At 42.5% G+C, this 24,015-nt stretch overlaps 1 protein-coding gene across 4 annotated transcripts in view; it reads right to left on the reverse strand.

Annotated features, from left to right (window-relative positions):
* The window catches only part of LOC134348300 (natural resistance-associated macrophage protein 2-like), a 123,601-nt gene extending 100,643 nt beyond the window's left edge, over window positions 1–22,958 (reverse strand). For all 4 annotated transcript variants that reach the window (XM_063051461.1, XM_063051463.1, XM_063051462.1 and 1 more), the window contains exons 1-2: window positions 22,870–22,958; window positions 9,832–9,977 (exon numbers count right to left, since the gene is read on the reverse strand). In XM_063051461.1, coding sequence (XP_062907531.1) covers window positions 9,832–9,977; window positions 22,870–22,900 — 177 coding nt within the window. In that variant the 5' untranslated portion in view covers window positions 22,901–22,958. The remainder of the gene's footprint in view (window positions 1–9,831; window positions 9,978–22,869) is intronic.
* Between the last annotated feature and the right edge of the window lie 1,057 nt (window positions 22,959–24,015).

A 24,015-nucleotide genomic window follows, 5' to 3' on the forward strand; every position in this document is an offset into this window, starting at 1 on the left:
ATGTTTTCTCTGTCAATCAAAACCATGTCCAATCTGTCAATCTACAAACGGTGTAAATCGTGCCCTCATTGTTGATCTAAATCATGCCCTCTCTGTCCACCTGTACAATATCCTCTGTTGATCCAAAACGTGTTGGCTCTGTAGATCTAAACAATGTCCTCTATGTCATTCTATCAATGCCCCCTCTCTATCCATCTAAACTATGTCCTCTCTGTCAATCTAAACCATGCCCTCTGTTCATCTAAACCATGCTGCCTTTGTCAATCTAAACCATGGCCTCTCTGTCAATCTAAACCACACCCTCTCAATATATCCAAATCACGCCACCTCTGTTGATATAAACCATGTCTTCACCGTCAATCTAAACTACATCCTTTCTGTCATTCAATCCATGCCCTGTGTCAATCTAAATCATGCCCTCTTTACCAGTCTAATCCATGCCCTATCTACAGATCTAAACTATATTGTGTCTGTTGATCTAAATTATGTCCCCTCTGTTGATCTGTACGATATCCTCTCTGTAGATCTAAAAAAATGTTGTCTCTATCAATCTAAACCATTTACTCACTGTATATCTAAACCACTTCATCTTCATATATCTAAATCAGGTCCTTTCTATCAATTTACACCATGGACCTCTCTGTTGACCTAATCTAATTTCTGTCTGTTGATCTAAACCATGTGCTCTTTGTCAATCTAAACTATGCTCTCTCTTCAATCTAAACTATGCTCTCTCAGTCGATCCGAACCATATTTTCTCAGATGATCTGAACAATGTCCTCTTTGTAGATCTAAACCATGTCCTCTCTGTTGATCTGAACTATGTATCCTCTGTTGTTCCATCGTGCTGCCTCTGTTAATCTAAACCATATCCTTTTTGCCAGTCTCATCCTTGTCATCTCTGTTGATCTAAACTATGTTGTGTCTGTGATCTAAACCATGTCCTCTCTGGCGATTTGTATGATGTCCTCTCTTTAGATCTAAACTATGCCCTCTCTCTTAATCTAAACCGTGTTCTCTCTGTCAATCCAAACCATTTCCTCTCTGTCAATCTATAAGATCATAAGACCATAAGACATAGGAGCAGAATTAGGCCATTCAGCCCATCGAGTCGTCTCTGCCATTCCATCATGACTGATCCCGGATCTCACTCAACCCCATACACCTGTCTTCTCCCCATATCCTTTGATGCCCTGACCAATCAGGAAACGATCAACTTCCACCTTAAATATACCCACAGGCTTGACCTCCATCTCAGTCTGTGGCAGAGCATTAAAGGGTTGCCCCTCAATTTTGAGGCTGTGCCCTCTAGTTCTGGATACCCCCACCATGGTAAACATCCTCCCTACATTCACCCTATCAGTCCTTTTCAACTCGTCCTTTCTAAATCATGACATCTTTGCACAACATTCACTAGAAACACATCAATTAAATATAAATTTATACGATGAAGAACAGAATTATAATAAGCTTGTTCCATATACCCACGGCCCTCCTCGTCAATTGTTGCCCCTCAGGTCTCTTTCAAATCTTTTCCATCTCTCTTCCACACATTCCCAATGGGCAGAAGAAATGAAAGCCTGGAAGTATGTGCTAGCATGCTCAAGGACAAGTTCTATCCTACTGTTGTAGGACTACTGAACAATCTTCTTGTGCGATGAGGTGAGCTCTTGACCTCACAACCTACCTCATTATGACCTTGCCCCTGATTGTCTACCTGCACTGCACTTTCTCTATAACTGTTACACTTAACACGGCATACTGGTATTTATGCAAGACATGATTCTCACTGTATCTCAGTACTTGTGAAAACAATAAACCACTTACAGTTCCAACTTCACAGAAAACCAACGTCCCTTAGTTTCAAATACACAAAATAATCTGCAGATGCTGCTGTCAAAGGAACACTCACAATGCGCTGGCGGAACTCAGCAGGTCAGTCAGCAGCAGTTGAAAAGATTAGTCTGGAGAGTTTTTTTAATATTATTTCTAAGGTATTAAATATAGATATCTCTCCTCACCCTATTACTGCTATCTTTGGACTACCTAAAATTTCTAGTAATCTTTCCCCTTCAGCCCGTAGAATGATTGCATTTCTTACTTTAATGGCGAAAAGATGTATTTTACAACATTGGAAAGAGCTTAATGCTCCAACTACCTTTTTTTGGTTTTCTCAGACGATATTATGTTTGAATTTGGAGAAAATTAGAAGTAACCTTTATGATTCTTCATTTAAATTTGAACAGATTTGGGGACCTTTTATTCGAAATTTTCATTTAATGTAATATTTACCCTTCTTGTTTTTTTCACTGTTTTTAATGGAGGTCGGGATTGAGGACGTGATTTTAAGTTTAACTCTGTTTGGTTTCAAGTTAGCCCATTGCTTTGCTTTGCTTTTAGTTAGTTGCACGGTGGGTTTTTTTTGGGGGGTTTTTTTTCTTTTTTTTTTCCATTGATATATATAAAATTTAGTATACTATTATGTTATCTTGGTTTCTTATGTTTAAATTACATTGTTTGTAGTATTTTTTTTGGTATTGATACCTTTTGGAATTTTATTATACTTTAACATTGTATTAATGTTTATATGGCTTACCTTTTTTGTATACTTATTCAATAAAAAGATTTAAAAAGAAAAAAAAAAGAAAAGATTAGTCGACGTTTCGGGCCGGAACCCTTCGTCAGAACTGAAGGAAGAACTTTGGGGAGGGTTTGAAGAATGCTGGTAGTTGAAAAAAACAGTAATTTTAAAGACAAAGGGGTGGGGGAGGGGAAGCAGGGAGGTGATTGGCAGGAGAACAATAGTAGAAGGAGGCGGAACTATGAGGGAGGTGATGTGAAATAGGGATAGAGGAAGGGAGGGGGAGGGAATTACCGGAAGCTGGAGAATTCTATGTTCATACCAAGGGGCTGGAGACTACCTAGACGATATATGAGGTGTTGCTCCTCCAACCTGAGTTTAGCCTCATCATGGCAGTAGAGGAGGCCATGTATGGACATATCTGAATGGGAATGGGAAGCAGAGTTGAAGCGGGTGGCTACCGGGAGATCCTGTCTGTTGTGGCGGACGGAGCGGAGGTGCTCGACGAAGCGGTCCCCCAACCTGCGTCGGGTTTCACCGATGTAGAGGAGGCCGCAGCGGGAGGACTGGATGTAATAGATGACCCCAACAGACTCACAAGTGAAGTGTTGCCTCATCGGGAAGGACTGTTTGGGGCCCTGAATGGTGGCAAGAGAGGAGGTGTAGGGACAGGTGTAGCACTTACGCTTACAGAGATAAGTGCCGGGTGGGAGATCCGTGGGGATGGACGTGCGGATAAGTGAGTCGCGGAGGGATCGATCCCTGCGGAAAGTGGAGAGGGATGGAGAGGGAAAGACGTGCTTAGTGGTGGAGTCCTGTTGAAGGTCCTGTTTAAGGATCGTGGTTTCCCTTCTACGGTGATGCCCTCAGCCGCACCTCCTCCATTTCCCACACTTCGGCCCTCACCCCACCTTCCCGCCACCACAACAGGGACAGAGTTCCCCTTGTCCTCACCTACCACCCCACCAGCCTCCGGATCCAGCACATTATCCTCTGCAGCTTCTGCCACCTTCAACAGGACCCCACCACTAAGCACATCTTTCCCTCTCCACCCCTCTCCACTTTCCGCAGGGATCGATCCCTCCGTGACTCACTTATCCGCACGTCCATCCCCACGGATCTCCCACCCGGCACTTATCCTTGCAAGCGTAAGTGCTACACCTGTCCCTACACCTCCTCTCTTGCCACCAGTCAGGGCCCCAAACAGTCCTTCCAGGTGAGGCAACACTTCATTTGCGAATCTGTTGGGGTCATCTATTGCATCCAATGCTCCTGATGCAGCCTCCTCTACATCGGTGAAACCCGACACAGGTCGGGGGACTGCTTCATTGAGCACCTCCACTCCATCTGCCACAGCAGACAGGATCTCCCGGTAGCCACCCACTTCAACTCTGCTTCCCACTCCCATTCAGATATGTCCATACATGGCCTCCTCTACTGCCATGATGAGGCTAAGCTCAGATTGGAGGAGCAACACCTCATATACCATCTAGGTAGTCTCCAGCCCCTTGGTATGAACATAGAATTCTCCAACTTCCGGTAATTCCCTCCCCCTCCCTTCCTCTATCCTTATTTCGCATCACCTCCCTCATAGTTCTGCCTCCTTCTACTATTGTTCTCCTGCCAATCACCTCCCTGCTTCCCCTCCCCCACCCCTTTGTCTTAAAAATTACTGTTCTTTTCAACTACCAGCATTCTTCAAACCCTCCCCAAAGTTCTTCCTTCAGTCCTGACGAAGGGTTTCGGCCCGAAGCGTCAGCTAATCTTTTCAACTGATGCTGACTGACCTGCTGAGTTCCTCCAGCGCATTGTGAGTGTCCCTTAGTTTCAGACTCCCTACCCTGGGGAAAGATTGTTTCCATCGACCTTTTCTATGCTCCTCACAATTCTGAACTCTTTAATCTCCTACATTCAAAGAATAAAGGCCCAGCCTGGTAAACATCTCCCTAAAATCCAGGCACTCTCATCCTGGCAACGTCCTCACAAATCATTTCTGCATTTTTTCCAGTTTAACCACATCCTTCCTATGACAGACTGACCAAGACAATACATGATACAGCCTCACCAATTCCTTAATTGGTGAATTAAGGGATATGGGGAAAAGGCAGGTAGGTGAAGATGAGTCCATGGTCAGATCGGCCATAATCTTATTGAATGGTGGAGCGGACTTGATGGGCCAGATGGCCGACTCCTTCTCCTATTTCTTATGTTATAATTTCAACTGCCTCATAATGTCCCAGCACTTGCACTCAATGTACTGAAATACGAAGGCCTGTGAGCTAAATGTCTTTTTTACCACCCTGTCTACCTGTGACGCTGTTTCAATGCACTATGCACTTGTAGCCCTCGATCCCTCGGTACCATTACATTCCCTAGTGTCCTACCATTCATAGTATGTCCTATGCTGGTTTAATTTTCCAAAATGCATCACCTCACACCTCTGCTATTTGCTACTTTTCGGCCCTTTTCCAAACTAATCAAGATCCCCCTGCAATCTAGAACAACTTTCACGAATAACAACTCCTCCTAATTGTGTGTCATCTGAAAACTTAGTGAAGAAGCCATTTGCATCTAAATCATTTATATAAATAATAAATAATAAGGATCCCAACACCGACCCATGCGGCACACCACTAGTCACTGACCGGCAAACCACAAACAAAACATTAACCATCTGCCTTCTGCTTCCTACCTCTTGACCAATTTTGGATCCATCTAAATAGCTCTCGCTGGATTCCATGTAACCAAGCCTTCCAGGCCAGTCTACCACAGAGGATGGAATTGATGTCCTTGTGGCCAAGTTTGTGGATGATACAAAGATATGTGTAGGGGTAAGTAGTGTTGAGGAAGCGGGGAATCTGCAGAAAGACTTCAACAGATTAGTATAAGGGCACAGAAGTAACAGATGGAATTCAATGTAGGAAAGTGTATGGTCATGCACTTTAGAAGAAGGAATAAAGATGTAGATGATTTTCTAAATGTGGAGAAAATTCAGAAATCAGAGGTGGAAAGAGACTTAGGAGTCCTTGTGCAGGATTCTGTAAAGGTTAACTTGCAGGTTGAGTTAGGAATGCAAATACAATGTTAGCATTCATTTCGAGAAGACAACATATAAAAGCAAGGATATGATGCTGGGGCTTTGAAAGGCATTGGTCAGACCACACTTGGACTGTGGCGAGCAGGTTTGGGCTCCTTATCTATGAAAAGATGTGATGGCACAGGAGAGGGCCCAGAGAAGGTGCATAAGAATGATCCCAGGAATGAAAGGGTTAATGCATGAGGAGAATTTAATAGCTTTAGGTCTGTACTTTCTGGAGTTTAGCAGAATGAGGGGGGAACTCATTGAAACATTGAATATTGAAAGGCCAAGATAGAATGGACATGGAGAAGATGTTTTCAATAGTGGGAGAGTCTAGGATCAGAGGTTACAGCCTCAGAATAGAGGGATGTCCCTTTTGAACAGAGATGAAGATAGTGAATCTGTGGAATTCGTTACTACAGAGAGCTGTGGAGGCCAAGTCATTGGGTATATTTAAATGGGAGGTTGATTAGTAAGGGCATCAAAGGTTATGGCAAGAAGGCAGGTGAATGGGGTTGTGAGGGATAATGAATCAGCCATGATGGAGTGGCAGAGCAGACTAGAGTTGAATGGCTTAATTCTGCTCCAATGTCATATAGTCTTATGGTTTTATTGCAGGACCTTGTTAAAGGTCTTGCTAAAGTCCAACTAGATGAAATCTACTGCCCTACCCGCATCTACATTTTTATTGCCTTTTCAATAAAATAGTTCATTAAGCATGACTTTCCATGCCCAAAGACATGCTGTTTCCTCCTAATCAGACTCTGTCCATTCAAATGCTGACAGGTCCTATGCCTCAGAATTCCCTCTCGTACGCTCCCCATCACTGACGTCAGGCTGGTGGATCTGGAGTTCTCTGGCTTGCCTTGGTGCACTTCAGTTGCAGATATGGGTGGAGAACTGGCAGATGGAGTTTAACCAAGCCAAATGTGACAAATTGCACCTTGGTAGATCGAATGTAAAGAGACAGTACACTGTTAAGGACAAGATCCTTAATAGTGTACTGTTAAGGTCCAAATTCACAGCTCAATTTCACTATGTTTGTAGGTCCCCATTCCCTCTCCCCACAGGCTCCCAGCCACTCATTGGCCAGATAATGTTGTTAACTACTTGGAACATAGAACATAGAACAGAACAGCACAGGAACAGGCCATTCAACCTACAGTGTTCTGCAAAACAAATCAAATTAGTAATCCAATGGCTAACTAAACTAATGTATTCTGCCTACACAATGTCCATATCCTTCCATTTTCCTTACATTCCTTCACATCCAGCATCCAACATTTGCCCCTCATAGCTCCTTTGTAATTAACCCCCTCACCTTAAATGCATGCCTTCTGGCATTAGATATTTCAATTCTTAAAAATAGATATTGCCTGTCTACTCTGTCTGTGCCTCTCATAATCTTATAAACCTCTATCAGGTCTCCCCTCAGCCTCCGGCGCTCCAAAGAAAACATCGCAAGTTTGTCCACCCTCTCACTATAGAACATGCCCTCTAATCCAGGCAACAACCTCGTAAACCTCTCTGCACCCTCTCCAAAGCCTCGACATCCTTCCTATAATGGAGTGATTAGAACTGTATGCAATACTCCAGATGCAGCCTAACTAGAGTTTTATAACTTCCTAACTTTTGAACTCAATGCCTTGACTAATAGAGGCAAGCGTGCCATACGCATTCTTAATCACCCTTTCAACACCTGTCTCCACTTTCAGTGAGCTATGAACTTGGACCCCAAGATCCCTCTGCTCATCAACACTGTCAAGGATCTTGTCCTTAACAGTGTACTGTCTCTTTATATTTGATCTACCAAGGTGCAATTCACCACAGTTGGCTGGGTTAAACTCCATCTGACAGTTCTCCACCCATATCTGCAAATGAAATATATCTCATTATATTCCTTGCCAGTCTTCTACTCGTAAGACACGAGTTGCCCCGTAAGCTGACTGTCCCTCATTAGGACTTAGTTTTCCAAATGCTCACAAATCCTATCTCGAAGAATTCTCCCCAATAACTTCCCTACCACTAACGTGACTCACCAGTCTATAGTTTCAAGGATTATCCCTAGTTCCCTTCTTGCATGATTGAACAATATTAGGAAGTCTCCAGCCCTCTAATATGCATACACACATCACATGGTAGCATGATAATATGCACAATTAACATATTTTTACATATAACCCATAATTAGTTATTTAAACAAACAAGAATGCTTAATCAATAATATATATACAAGATTACTCAAATATCATTGAAATATTATATCCACAATACAGAGTTGACTACATTGGAGGCCCTGCTCTTCTGTCTCTTTCTGAACTCTCCATACTCACTGTGCAGGACCTCTTTCCCCTTTCTAGCTATGTCATTGGTGCAAATGTGCATTATGACCTCTAGTTGGTTACCCTCACCCTTGAGAATACTCTGCAGCTGCTCTGAGACATCTTTGATGTTATGTTATATGTTCCACCTTCCCCTTTGTTTTAGTTTACCAAGTTATCCATCTGCAAGCTCCTCGGATTTCTCTGTCGTCTGTCCCATGGCTGATCTACACAATACCATTGCCTTCTCTTCATTCTGAACCTCCTTGTCCTGTTACCCACATCCTTCTCCTTTATTCCTCTTTCCTCCCTGCTGGTGCACCTTTCCCAGGATCTGTGAAATGTTTTCTTGCACATCCATCACTTTCCCCATTGACCTTGACCAATTCATGACCTAAGCTCATCTCCTTTACCCATAATACTCCTAGCATTAAAATACGCACACTTCAAACTATCCATCCCATTGTATCCATTACTTTGCTCCTGCCTGTTTTTACTGGCCCTGACATCTACCTTCCTCTCCATCCCTCCACTTTGTGACCCGGTGCTCTGTTTCCCAACACCTTCAAAATTAATTTAACCCTTCCCAAGAAGCACTATCAAGCCTCCTGGCCAGGGTATTGGTTCCTCTCTAGTTTAGGTGCAATCTATTCCTCCTGCATTGATCACTCCTTCCCCAGAAAAAGTTCCAATTATCCAAGAACCTGAATCCCCTGACCTCTGCACCAGTTCCTCAGCCACTCAGTCATCGGTACAATCATCCTAAGTAACCCTGAGATGACTGCATTGGAAGTCTTGCTCTTCAGCTTCCTTCCTAATTCTCTATCCTCAATGTGCAGGACTTCTTCCTCCTTTCTGTGTATGTCATTTGTGCCAATATGCACCACGATCTCTGGCTGCACACACTCCCTATTGAGAATATTCTGCAACCGCTTCGAGCATCTGGGATGTAACACACCATCCTGGTGTCTCTTTTGTGGCCACAGAATCTCCTCTCTGTCACCCTCACTATCAAATTTCATATCACCTTGGGTCATTGGTAAGGAAGGCAAATGCAATGATAGCATTCACTTCAAGAGGACTAGAATAAGTCAGACTGTATTTGGAGTATTGTGAGCCATTTTGGGCCTCAACTAAAAAAAAAAGATGTGCTGGCATTGGAGAGGGTCCAGAGTAGTTTTGCGAGAATGGTTCTGGGATTGAAAGGGTTAAAATATGAAGAACGTTTGATGGCTCTGGGCTTGTACTCACTGGAGTTTAGAAGAATGAAGGGGGATCTCATTGAAAACTATCGAATATTGAAAGCCATAGATAGAGTGGCTGTGGAGAGGATATTTCCTAGAGCGGGAGTCTCGGACCAGAGTGCACAGCCTCAGAATAGAGGGGCATCCCTTCAGAAGAGAGGTGAGCAATTTCTTTAGCCAGTGGTGGTGAATCAGTTCAACTCATTGCCACGAATGAATGTGGAGACCAAGTCACTGGGTATAGTTAAAGCAGAAGTTGATAGATTCTTGATTAGTCAGGGTGTCAAAGGTTACGGGGAGAAGGCAGGAGGATAGGTTTGAGAGGGATAATAAATCAGCCACGATGGAGCAGATTTGATGGGCCGAATGGCCGATTTCTCCTATGTCTTATGGTCTTACAGTCATTATCACTCTACCCTTCCCTACTGAGCCTCAGAGCTGGCCATGGTCCCCGGCCTCCAACTTTGGAAGGTTCCCCTATCTCCCTTTCAGTTCTGATGAACGGCCTCTGAAATGAAACTTTAACTCTCTGCAGAAACAGCATCTATTTCCATCAGTTTCTGTTTTTGCGTTGGGATGGAGGTGGCGAGGGCGAGGAGAACTTACCCCTCCCACGTCAGGAACTGTAATCATCTCATTGAGGTACGTCTGGTCGGTGGAGGTGGTGTTGTTTTCTGGTGGCTCGCTGGATCCATTTCTGCTGCCGTCTGTGGATGAGTCTGTGGAAGGTGTTCTCCCAGTGATGAGCTGGTCTGTAAGGAGAGCGAATGAATCACATTTTACATGGTCAAAAGGGGGACAAGGAGTCTCTGAGTGGTGTGCAGTGACTCTCACCAATGTTCCCTCTAATTTGTAATGACCAGTGTGTGCAAAAATCTTGTGCTGTGCAATTCCCTGCCCAGTGACAACAACATGCATACACTGAATAATTTCTTCAATAAAAGCAGTATAAATAAACCACTTCTACAAACAAATCATTGTAAACTCCACGTTCTCAATGCATCAGGAACAAGAAAAGGAAATGTGATTGTGTACGATTGTGGACAATACTTTATCATGCCAATGAGGTAGAGGGTGACAACCTTCCATGTGCAGCTTAAATTCCTTTGTGTGCTAGTAGCAAAAGATGTGTGTGTGTGCCCACCTTAGAGAGAACATTGACCCTCACTGGCCACAGCATTGAGTTACCCTCACCAGTCACTGTGCAGAGTGACCATCACTGGCTACAGTATGGATTGACACTCACTGGCAACAGTGTGGAGTGAACCTCACTGACCACAATGTGGAGTGACCCTCACTGACCACAATGTGGAGTGACCCTCACTGACCACAATGTGGAGTGACCCTCACTGACCACAGTGTGGAGTGAACACCACTGGCCGCAGTGTGGAGTGACCATCACTGGCCACAGCATTGAGTGACCCTTACTGATCACGGTGTGAAGCGACCATCACTGGCCACAGTGTGTAGTGACCTTCACTGACCACTGTGCAGAATGACCATCACTGGCCACAGTGTTGAGTGACCCTCACTGGCCACAGCTTGGAGTGACCATCAATGGCTACTGTGTGGAGTGACCCTCACTGGGTGCAGTATGGATTGACACTCACAGACAACAATATGGAGTGATTCTCACTGACCACTGTGTGGTGTGACCTTCACTGGCCACAGCGTGAAGTGGCCCTCTCTGATCACTGTGTGAAGCAACCCTCATTGGCCGCAGTGCATAGTGACCCTCACTGACCGCAGTGTGGAGTGACCCTCACTAGTCGCAGTGTTGAGTGACCCTCACTGACCACTGTGTGGAGTGAACCTCACTGGCCGCCACATGGAGTGACCCCCACTGGCTACAGTGTTGCATGACTCGCACTGGCCGCAGTGTGGAGTGACCTTCACTGGCCACAGCGTGGAGTGGCCCTCTCTGATCACTGTGTGTAGCAACCCTCATTGGCCGCAGTGCATAGTAACCCTCACCGGCCACAGTGTGAAATGACCCTCACCGGCCACAGTGTGGAGTGACCCTCAGTGACCACAGTTCAGGGACTGCCCATTGGCCTCAATGCCCTAGGAGCAGCCTCACGGTTTAAATTATAGCAAATCCTGCAGAAAGATTGTATTTAATTTAGCATAATTTTTTGACTTGGTGTATATTTTGATTGGATCTCAATACTGTGGCTTTAGTCGAATGACTAAGCCACACATCCCATGGAAAGCCGAGAGGAGTGCATGTTGAAAACAAGTTTGAAAGGACAAGGTCTCTCTCTCTCTGGTCTCCTGAGATGTAGCTGTGGGCCACATCTAAGTATAGTGCGAACAGTGGGTCCACCAAGTTCGTGGAACGTATGGTAACATAGTGCCTAGCACAAGCAATCCATGATCAGTTTCTGTCACTTTCATTAAGGAGTTTGCATGCACTTCTTGTGACAATGTGGCTTTGCTCTGGGCACACCAGTTTCCTCCCACTGGTGTCCAAGGATATACGGGTTAGAGTGAGTAGGTTGTGGGCATAGTGACACTTGTGGGCTGCCCAATATATCCTCGGACTGTGTTGGTTGCCGACCCAGTGCATTTCACTGTGTATTTTGATGTTTTGATGTACATGTGACAAATAAAGCTGATCTTTAATCTTTACATACTGATTCGCCCCCAGACCTTCGGAAATGTTTAGGTTAAGGACCATTCATGTGCCCAAAGTGGCATCAGCCCTCATCCAGTCTCTCGTGCTTGGGAAAAGTCAAGGCATTGGATGGGATGATCTTCCACCCAGGGCCGTGGGGAGAGTGCAGAAGTGGGTGGTTGGAGCCACTGCCTCACAGATCTGGAGACCCAGGTTCGATCCCGACCTCTGGTACCGTCCCTGTGACATTGTGAGATTTAAGGAGAAGGATTAAAGTTTAGATTTGTTTGTCACAGGTATATCGAAGCCTACAGTGAAATGCATCATTTGTGTCAAATCAATCAGCCACAAGTGCCGCCATGCTTCTGACACCAACGTATCATGTCTACAACTCACTAATCCTGACATGCACGTCTTGGCATGTTGAAGGAAACTGGAGCATCCAGAGGAAACCCACATGGTCATGGGGAGAACACAAAGCTTATTACAGGCAGCAGCGAGGATCGAACCTTAATTGGTGATGCTGGAGATGTAAGCCATTGCACTGACCACAATATCAGCACTACCATACCAGGATTGATTAGACTCAAAGTTCAAAGATTGCTGTGTCTAATCTAGAACCTATCAATCTCCGCCTTAAATACGCCCAATGACCTGGCCTGCACAATGGCCTGTGGTAACAAATTCCACAAATTCACCACCCTCTTGCTAAAGAAATTGCTCAGCATCTGTTTTAAATGTGTGCCCTTCTATCCTGAGGCTGTTCCCTCTTGTCCTAGACTCCCCCACCATGGGAAACATCCTTTTCACATCTACCCTGTCTAGGCCTTTCCACATTCAAAGGGTTTCAATGAGATCTCCCCCCCCCCCCCCACAACCTTTTAAATTCCAGTGAGTACAGGCATCATATGGTAACCCTTTCATTCCCAAAATCATCCTGCTGAACCTCCTTTGAACCCTCTCGAGCGCCAGCACATCTTTTCTTAGATAAGGAGCCGAGAACTGTTCACAATACGCTAAATGAGGCCTCCTCAATGCCATATAAAGCCTTGGTATCACATTCCTGCTCTTAAATTCTAGACCTCTTGAAATGAATGCTAACATTACATTTGCCTTCCTTACCACCAACTCAACCTGCAAGTTAACCTTTAGGTGTTCTGCACAAGGACTCCCAAGTTGCTTTGCATCTCAGATTTTTGGATTTTCTCCCCGTTTTGAAAATAGTCTTCACATTTATTTCTACTACCAAAGTGCATGACCATTCATTTTCCAACATTGTACTTCATTTGCCACTTTTTTGCCCATTCTCCTAATCTGTCTAAGTCCTTCTGCAGCCTACCTGTTCCTCAAAACTACCTGCCCCTCCACCAATCTTCATATCATCTGCAAACCTGGCAGCAAAGCCATCTTTTCCATCATCTAAATCATTGATATAGAGCATAAAAAGCAGTGATCCCAACACCAACCCCTGCAGAACACCACTCATCAGCCAACCAGAGAAAAGGATCATTTTATTCCCACTTACTGCATCCTACCAATCAGCCAATGTGCTAACCATGCTATTAACTTTCCTGTAATATCATGGGCTCTTCACTTGGGAAGCAGCATCATGTGTGACACCTTGTCAAAGACCTTCTGAAAATCCAAATATATAACATCTACTACATCCCCTTTATCCATCCTACTTGTAATCTCCTGAAAGAATTCCAACAGGTTCGTCAGGCAAGATTTTCCCTGAAGGAAACCATGCTGACTTTATCCTATCTTGTCCTGTGACTCTAAGTGCTCCATCTTCTCATCCTTAACAACTGACTCTAACATCTTCCCAACCATGGGGTCAGGCTAACCAGTCTATAATTTAACGAGAACATGAGTTGGGGAGTCCTTGAAAGTAAGTCTATAGGTTGTGGCGTCAATTTAGCATTGAGGTAAGTGAATAGAGTGGATATGGAGAGGATGTTTTCTATAGTGGGTGAGTGTAGGACCAAGGGCACAGCTTTATATAAGAGGTCGTCCATTTAAAACGGAGATGAGGAAAACTTTCTTTAGTCAGAGGGTAGTGAATCCATGGAGTTTATTGCCACGGATGGCTGTGGAGGCCAAGCCTTGGGTATTTTTAAAACAGAAGCAGGAAAATGGGGCTGAGAGGGATAATAAATTAACCATGATAAAATGGTGGAGCAAACTCAATGGGCTGAATGGCCTAATGCTGCTCCTGTGTTGTATGGCTTTATTGGACACTGAATTCCCCCCAGTCTGTAGGTGAGGCAGTTGATGGGGATGTGTGGAGGATGGGATAGTATAAAGGAGTGGTTGCTACGGATCGGGTGAGCCAAAGGGCTTGCTGTGGGCTGTCTGGCTCTGTGGGTCTGTGACATTGGTGAAAGGCCTGATGGCCTACTTTCAATTCTGTTGCTTTCATTCCCTTCAGAGGACACAACAACGTGAAGGAACCAGTTTCACAGATACGCAGCCATCAGTTTAGTCAAAGCTAAACTAAAGATAGATTCAGACTGGGTGGGACAATAGCGGTTGGGGAATGAGTCAGTCAGGTTGCCTGTCATGTTATTTCTGTTCCAAAAGGCAACTTTTGAGATGTAGCTGACTGACCCTTGGCCCACGGAGGAACAGATTCTGCTGAGACATCATGGCATGATCAGTGAATGTACCAGAGAAAGCTGTTCCTGCGTAATGTTTACATTTAAAGAGATGCTTGCAACGGAGCCAGGCTGGGGATATTTCCCATTTAGATGGTTCGCAAGCTGAGAGGGTGGTTAAGAAATGATATGATGTGTTGCCCTTTATTAGTCATGGGATTGAGTTCAAGAGCCGTGAACTAATGTTGCAACTCTATAAAACTCTAATTATTAGTGCAATATATTGAATTGAGTATGATGTATGATTGGCTGACTGGCAGGAAAGAAAGAGCAGGAATACAGGAGGCCTATACTGGTTGACGTCCAGCGACTAGCGACATTCCACAGAAGTCGATACGTGACCTGTTCTTTTCATGTTATATGTCAATGATTTGGATTACAGAATTGATGGCTTCATTACCAAGTTTGCGGATGATACATGGAGGGGCAGGTATTGTTGAGGAAGCAGGGAGTCTGCAGAAGGACTTAGGCAGATTGGGAGAATGGGCAAAGAAGTGGCAGATTAGGGAAGTGTGTGGTCAAGCTCTTTCTAGAAGGAATAAAGGCAAAGACAATTTTCTGAACAGAGACAATTCAAAAATGAGAGTTGCAAAGGAACTTTGGAGTCCTTGTGCAGGATTCCCTAAAGGATAACTTGCAGGTTGAGTTGGTGGTAAGGAAGACAAATGGAATGTTAGCATTCATTTCGAGAGAACTAAAATCTAAAAGCAAGGATATAATGCTGAGGCTTTGTAAGGCATCGGTTAGACCGCACTTGGAGGATTGTGAGCAATTTTGGAAGCCAGAACTGGAGTCCCTAAGGCAGTTCTATGCTGAGTCCAACATTGACTGGCAACTCCTGCTACAGTGTGAGGGCCAAATTGTATTGGAACATGTAGATTGTTTCCAATGCCAGCTTAGGAAATTTAACACCTCAGGCGTATCCCAATGAATTATTACTCAGCCATCGTGGACAGTGTTGTGATCACCTCTGTCATTTTGTTGCTCCCCACCGCCTCCTCCCTCTCCAAGTCTTGGTTTCAGCGAGTGGCCCACTCAGCAGAGATCACTGGCTGTCAGCTACCGACATTTAAAGATCTGTTCATCGCCAGAGCGAAGAAAAGAGCTGGAAAAAATTACTGCTGACTCCACCCACCTAAACAGTCACCAATTCACCAAATTGTCATCAGGGAGACGCTACAAGTCTATCATCACCAGGACTACAGGTCATCTCTGAAACTTCTTTCCTGTAGCTATCCAGCTTCTCAATAAAACTCTCTCAAGTGTAATGCCCCAACTGTCCTGCACAACATCCGTTAAAAGGTCTTTCCTGCTGTCCTTGTTCTGCTGATAATTAGTTAATCAGTTCATGGTCACATTTATTTAAGTTTGATTGTTGATGTTTACACATGTGGCTGTTCTGCTGATTGTTGATTGCTCATGGCTATTTACACTATTAAAAATTTGCTTTATTTGTCATGCGTATGTTGAAACATCCAGTGAAACGTGTCATCTGTGTCGAATCAAATCCATGTTGATTGAGCTAGGGGCAGAACACAAATGTTGCCACAACTCCAGTATTAACACAGCAGGCTCACAGCTCATTACCCCTCACCCATACACCTTTGGAATATGGAAGGAAACCCACACGGTCACAAGGAGAACATACAAACTCCTTACAGAGAGCACTGGGAATTGAACCCCTATCAGTAATTATACCAACCACTATGCCACTATGCTGCTATCTATGCTATTGTGCTGAGTTTGACTTTTACTCAAAGTTCAAAGTAAAAATTTATTATGAAAGTGGTGGGTGCGGGGGTTCTGGTGACATCATCGCCCAGAATGGGAGCTTAAATCAACAGCTCCTGCGGAAAAACACATATTTTGCCCTGTTAATCCATCAAATATAAGATCTTTTGAAAATATCTGAATTGATAAGGGGGGCAAGAATGGGGAGAAAGAATGGAGATAAAAAAAAGCACCACTGCGGAGCCTATGGAAGAGAGAGGTACAACGCGCGGCTGTCCTACAGTTGCGCGTGGCGGTGAAGCTGACACTGAGCCTCATTCAGGCGAAGCGGCAAATATGATGAGGATTTTGGAAGAGATAAGGGAAGTCCAAAAAGATATAAAGCAGCAACTCAATGACATCAAGTCAGAGCTCGCCAGCGTCAATCAGAAAATAGCGGTGGCAGAGACTCGAATTGAGAAGGTGGAAGATCGCGTGCAAAATGTAGAACAGATACTAAGTAAGACGATAAAAATATTAAATCAACAAGAAAGTAAACTGCTTAACCAGGAGGGAAGATCACGACGGAAAAATTTCAGGATTTATAATGTTCCCGAAGGAGCGGAGGGTTTGTCGACGATGAAGTTTGTAGAAAAGTTGCTGCGGGAAACGCTGGATATTCCCCCGACTATGGAGATTGAAACTGAGAAGGCGCATCGTTCGCTCGTACCGCGGCCTCCCAGAGACAGACAAAGTAAACCGTGCTCAATAGTACTTAAATTCCTTCGATTCAAGAGCAAGGCAGAGATTCTATGAAGGGCCTGGGGTAAGAAGAGGGTGTTTTGGAATGGGAAGTTTACGAGGAGAGATACAGCTATATCAGACAGTGGAGGAGGCAACTACAGACATGAACAAGAGGACTGCCCGTTAGCATGGTCAAACCAAGGGAAAGTCTGGCTGAGCAGTTGTCCCGATCTGCTTGGGAAATAGTAAGAGAACCTAGAAAGCAGGGGACGGGAGCAGGACGAGAGAAGGATATTAGGAAGAGTCTGAGTTCTCCGAGGGAAGCCCTCACCTCTTTCAGAAGAGCCATAAGGTTTGGCTAACTTTAAAAGTGCTGACAAACTAAATGGAAGCAAAAATAGATGGTGATATACCTATCTCAAGAAGTATGTATTATAATGTGGACTTTATATTACTCAATTTTTTTAAATTCATTTATTCATTCCTTTTTACCCACCTAAAGGAGAATATAGATATATGGGAGGAATATACAGGGAAATCAGTTCTGTGTAATGGACATAGATTTCTTTACTTACTTTTATAGGTACTGCAGCAGGGGGCCTCAACTCACAGGTCGGAGGGGCTATCCCCCATGGCTAGACATTTCCTCTAGCTCAACCCAGGGTCATCTAGAGACCTCAGACTTGGAATCACACTTTTGTTACCTTTTTCTTTATTATTCATGTTTCTTGCTTCTTATTTGTTCAGAGAGTAGATCGACTAAGTTATATTCTGCAAATTTCAATGATATACTAACAGATAAATACACATGGCTAAGGACAAAGTAAAATTCATTTCTTTTAATGTCAATGAGCTGTTAAATCCAATCAAACGAAGTAAAATTCGATCAAAAATGAAAAAAGAATAAGCCCATGTAGTATATTTACAGGAAACTCACTTAAGTGATAATGAGCATGGAAAATTAAAGAGAATGGGCTTCAGTAATTTGTTGTTTTCCTCATATAAATCAGGACATAGGAGAGGAGTTGCTATTCTCATCTCAAGCAGGCTAAATTTTGAAAAAGTATTCGAAATGGGAGATAAGGAGGGCAGATATATTCTGGTAAGGGGGAATATAGACGGAAATCCAGTTACTTTATTGAATATATACGCACCCCCAGGAAGTGATATTATTTTCTTCCAGAAAATTACTAATATTATGGTAACAGAAACAGAAGGTCTCTTGATATTTGGAGGAGACTTAAATTTACAATTACAACCAAAGTTAGCTTCTTCCAATAGAAAAACTTATGAAACAAAGTCCTTACATAAGAAAGTTAACAATCTTTTTGAGGATGTTGGTCTAATTGATATATGGAGGGATCTTTTCCCCGACAGAAGGGATTACACTCATTATTCTGCCCCCATTCTGTATATACAAGAATAGACTATTTCATAACATTTGGAAAAGATAAAGACAAAATAATCACCTGTGGAATTGGGACAATAGATGTAAGTGACCATGCACCTATATATTTATCTGTTGATTTTGACCTACAACCGGAGAATACTATTTGGAAACTAAATCCAAGTCTACTCAATGATCCCTATTTTAAGGAACAAATTAAAAAAGAAATTGGTCTTTACTTAGAATTCAATGATAATGGAGAGGTTTCTCTTCCCATTCTATGGGATACTATGAAGGCTGTCTTAAGAGGGAAAATTACAGCGATATTTTCATATAAGAAAAAAATAAGGAATAAAACATTAGAGGAACTACGAAATAAGCTGAAGGAACTAGAAAAAAAAACACGAATTGAGTTTGGCACAGGATACACTAGAGGAAATTTTAAAAATTAGGAATGAAATTAATAGTTTGGCGACACAAGAAATTAGAAAAAATTTAATGTTTCTGAAACAGAGACACTATGAAAGTGGATCTAAATATATGAAAATACTGGCGTGGAAACTGGAAGAAAAAGATAGCAGAAAATACAATTCATAGAATTAGGGATCCAAGAACAAAAGTGATAAAAAAAAATAAGCTAAATGAAATTCAAGAAGGTTTTGAAATGTTTTACAAAACTCTACATTCCAAAGCTCCAGGGGGAAGCATAGCCCAGATTGACACCTTCCTGAATTCTTTAGAGTTACCGACTTTAAGCAAAGAACAAAATAGAACGATGACTGCGGACATAACTGAAGCTGAACTAAAAACTGCAATTAGCAGGCTTAAATTAAGCAAGTCACCAGGATCAGATGGATATACGGCAGAGTGGTATAAAGAGTTTAGAAGTGAGTTAATCCCCGTTTTACTCCCCACACTGAACTGGGCCCTAAGAAAGACACAAATGCCACCCAGCTGGAAGGAGGCAATAATCTCAGCTATACCGAAAGAAGGCAAGGATAAAATGGAATGTGGGTCATTCAGACCAATATCTGTTCTTAATGTGGATTATAGAATATTTACCTCCATTATGGCCAAATGATTAGAATAGTTTCTACCCACACTGATACATAATGATCAGACAGGTTTTATACAACGATGCCAAACACAAGACAATATACGAAGGACACTTCACATTATGGATCATATAAAAAAATGAAATTGAAGCAATAGTGATAAGCGTGGATGCTGAAAGTCATTTGATTCGGTTAATTGGAATTTTCTTTATAGAATTTTACATAGATTTAGTCTACATGACATAATTATTAAAACTATACAGGCACTATATGACGATCCTGCTGCCAGGATTAAAATCAGTGGATATTTATCTAATAGTTTTACCCTAGAAAGGGGCACGAGACAGGGTTGTGCATGATGACCGCTACTCTTCGCATTGTATCTGGAACCATTAGCACAACACATCAGACAAAATTAAGATATCAGGGGAATTACTATCACAGGGATAGAGCATAAATTGGCCTGTTATGTGGATGACATTTTGATCTATCTAGGGCAACCAACATACTCTTTACCTAAATTGATGCAATCCTTTGAACAATATGGCCAATTATCAGGATACAAGATCAACATAGATAAAACCCAACTACATTCATTTAACTATAGCCCACCAAGAGAAATTGAAAGTAGATATCCTTGGGCATGGTAAACAGAGTCTGTCAAATATTTGGGCATCATTATGCCAAAAGATTTGGCAAAATCATCAGAATGCAATTATCAGCCTATATATAAAAAAATTAAGGAAGATATAACAAGATGGAACCTAATTCCTTTTCTTGGTCTCAGTTCAAGGATTGAATCTATTAAAATGAATATACTACCCAGACTACTTTATCTCTTTCAGACCCTACCAATAGAGATTAACCAAAATCAATTCAATGAATGGAACAAGATGCTATCAAGATATATATGGCAAGGTAAAACTCCTAGAGTTCGTCTCAAAACTTTGCAATTAGCCAAGGAAAAGGGGGGATGGGGGCTACCTTCTCTTAGAGATTATTATTTTTCAGCACAGTTGAGAGCTGTGATATGCTGGTGCAACCCATCATATGGTGCTCAATGGAAAAACATTGAGGAGGGGATACTTCCCATCCCCATACAGGCAATTTTGGCTGATAATAACCTACAAAGGTACATAAATACTATTGATAACCCATGGATGAAATGGACTCTTAAAAAATAATTTGGAAAGCTATTATAAAAGAATATAAACTAGAGAAAGACATTGCAATTCTTAAATGGTGTGCATATGATTCGGATTTTACGCCGAACAAAATGGATGCTAGATTTAAGGACTGGACAGCTAAAGGAATAACAGCTATTTGCAATATAATGAAAGAAGGAACTCTGTTCAGTTTTGAAATGCTCAAAGAGAAACACTTATTAGAAAAACAAGACTTCTATTGATATTTACAGATGCAACAGTACGTTAATAGGATGGTTAAAAATGTAACCAAGGCAAGTACAAGTTTGACAGAGCTATTTAGAAAAGCATATAATTCAGACAACGGTAGTAGAATAATTTCAGGCGCGTATAAGGGTTTGTCAAATCTTAAAACACATTCGACTTCATACATTAAAACAAAATGGGAGAAGGAAGGAGGGATAATAATATCTGAGGAAGACTAGACAATAATATGGAGGTATCAATGGAAGTGTACCAGTTCACAGAAATGGAGGGAGCTCAGGTGGAAAAACTTGATAAGATATTTTATTACACCCTCTCAGAAATCCCATTATGATAGTAACCTCCCTGTTTGCTGGAAAAATTGTGGAAATCAAAATGTAGACTATTATCATATTTTCTGGGAATGCACCGTTATCAAAGAATATTGGAGTGGGATACATAATGCCCTACAAGACATCTTTAAATGTGAAATACCCTTAGAGAGTAAGACCATATATTTTGGGCATACACTTCAAGAATGGTTGAAAGATAAATATTTAATGAATGTACTGCTGATGGCTGGTAAAAAGACCCTTACCAGGAAATGGTTATCACAGGAGAGCCCAACTTTAAATGTATGGATGGAAATTACAATGGGCATTTACAAAATGGAAAAGATAACAGCATCTGTTAATCATAAGTTGGAACAATTTGATTCATACTGGGAAAAATGGTTTAACTACATAACACCTCATATGCCTGATTTTATTCTCACACGTCAGTGAATATGTTGTAAAAAAAAGATCACTCCCTGCTCCGTACATAGTTATCTTCTTTTGATTGTTCTTTCTTTCCTCTCCTTTCTGTAAGTGTATACCTCAGATAAATATTACGTGGAGATTTGTGACAAATATGACTATATGATATATATGTACAGTATCTGAAATACATTTTATGGAAAGTTTTGTTTGATGATGAGCTTCAATAAAAAATAAATTACAAAAAAAAAGAAAGCGCTGGGTGGATGGTGCTCAGGGCCAGGGTATGTGGTCGAGGCAGATACATTTAGGGCACTTAAGAAACTCTTAGCCAAATAGATGATAGAAAAATGGTGGGGGGCTTTGTGGGAGGGGAGGGAAGGGTTGGACTGAGTATGTTATAATGTCAGAACAACATCATAAGCCGAGTGGCTCTGCTATAGTTTTACGTTCTATGTTGCTGAGATGTACATATATGTTTGCATATATGCTCAGTGGCCACTTTATTAGGTACACCTATACACCTGCTCGTTAATGCAAATATCTAAACAGCCAGTCATGTGGTAGCAACTCAATGCGTAAAAGCATGCAGACATGGTCAAGAGATTCAGTTGATGTTCACACCAAACATCAGAACAGGGAAGAAATGTCATCTAAGTAACTTTGACTGTAGAATAATTGTTGCTGCCAAGTGGGGCAGTTTGAATATCTCTGAAACTGCTGGTTTCCCAGGACTTTCACACAGAACAGCCTGTAGAGGTGACAGAGGATGGTGCACAAAAAAACATCCAGTGAGCAGCAGTTCTGTGGGAGAAAATGCCTTGTTAATGAGAGAGGTCAGAGAAGAATGGCTGTTTCAAGGTGACAGGAAGGCAACAGTAACTAACTACAACTACACGTTACAGCAGTGATACGCAGCACAGCTCTGAATGCACAAAATATTGAACCTTGTAGTGGATGGGCTACAGCAACAGATCACAAACATACGCTCACAGACCACTTTATTTGGTGCAAGACATACCTAGTAAAGAGGCCACTGTGTACCACCTTGTGATACATTTTCTTGCAGACATCTACAGGAAGATGAAGACAAATTGGCAATGTACAAAAGACTCCTTGAGTGTGTTATCAGGGTGTGCAACACACACAAAATGCTGGAGAACTCAGTAGATCCTGAAGAAGGGTTTCAGCATGAAACATCGACTATCCATTCATTTCCACAGATGCTGCCTGACCTGCTGAGTTCCTCCAGCATTTTGTGTGTGTTGCTCTGGATTTCCAAACTTTCTCCTGTTCATTATCAGAGTGGACTCTGTGATCTGACTTACCGTTGCTGGTCTGCTCTGCGGTGTCCATCATTCACTTGTTATTCTGAGAATGAAACCCTCTGATGCAGCACGTTCCAGGCATCTGTTGCCTGTGTGGTGATGATTTTCCGTGGCCAGATTTGAGGAAGTTGAGAGCAGAGCACATGATCTGTAGCTGTTCAGAGCTGATCTCAAAGCACATACTGATTGGTTATGTAACTAGAGATCCAGGAAATGAAAACAATATCAAGTAACATCACAAGAGAGTCTGCAGATGCTGGAATTCCAGAGCAACACACACAAAATGCTGGAGGAATTCAGCTGTTCAGTCAGCATCTATGGTGGGGAATAAGCAATTTCAGGCTGAGACCTTTCATCAGGACTGGAAATGAAGGGGGAAGAAGGGAGGGGAGGGAGATGAGTTCAAGCTGCCAGATGATAGATGAAGGGGAAGGTTGATGAGTAGGGGAGGGTGGATGAAGTAAGGAGCTGTGCGGGAACGGATGGAAAAGACAAAGGGCTGAAGAAGAAGCAATCTGATAGGAAAGGAGAGTGAGCCATGGGAGAAAGGGAAGGTGGAGTGAGGAGGAGAAGGAAAGTGGCGAGAGGGGAACCAGAATGGGGAAAGATGAGTGAGGAATACCAGATGGCTGTGTCGTGCAATGAGGATATTCAGTAATTGAATAGCAGTAACCTCAAAGACAAGAATTAAAACAAAAAATAAACAGCATGTCACCATGAAAGCCCTGCCCTGGTTTTTCCTCCCAAAGTACAACACCTCACACTTCTCTGCATTAAATTCCATCTGCCATTTCTTTGTCCCCCATTACTACCTCACCAGCATCATTTTCCAGTAGTCTAATATCAACTCTCACCTCCCTTTTGTTATATATGTAACTGAAAAACTTTATATTATTGGCTAGTTTGCCCTCATATTTCATCTTTTCCCTTCTTATAGTTTTTTTAGTTGCCTTTTGTTGGATTTTAAAAGCTTCCTAATCATCCAATTTCCTGCTCACTTTTGCTACATTATATGCCCTTTTCTTGGTTTTTATGCGGTCCTTAACTTGCTTTGTCAGCCAAGGTTGCTTTGTGCTGCCATTTGAGAACGACTTCTTCTGTGGGACATATCTATCCTGTGCCCAGAACCTTCAGCCACCTCTGCTC

Source organism: Mobula hypostoma, chromosome 6 (assembly GCF_963921235.1).
Source record: "Mobula hypostoma chromosome 6, sMobHyp1.1, whole genome shotgun sequence".
NCBI lineage: Eukaryota > Metazoa > Chordata > Chondrichthyes > Myliobatiformes > Myliobatidae > Mobula > Mobula hypostoma.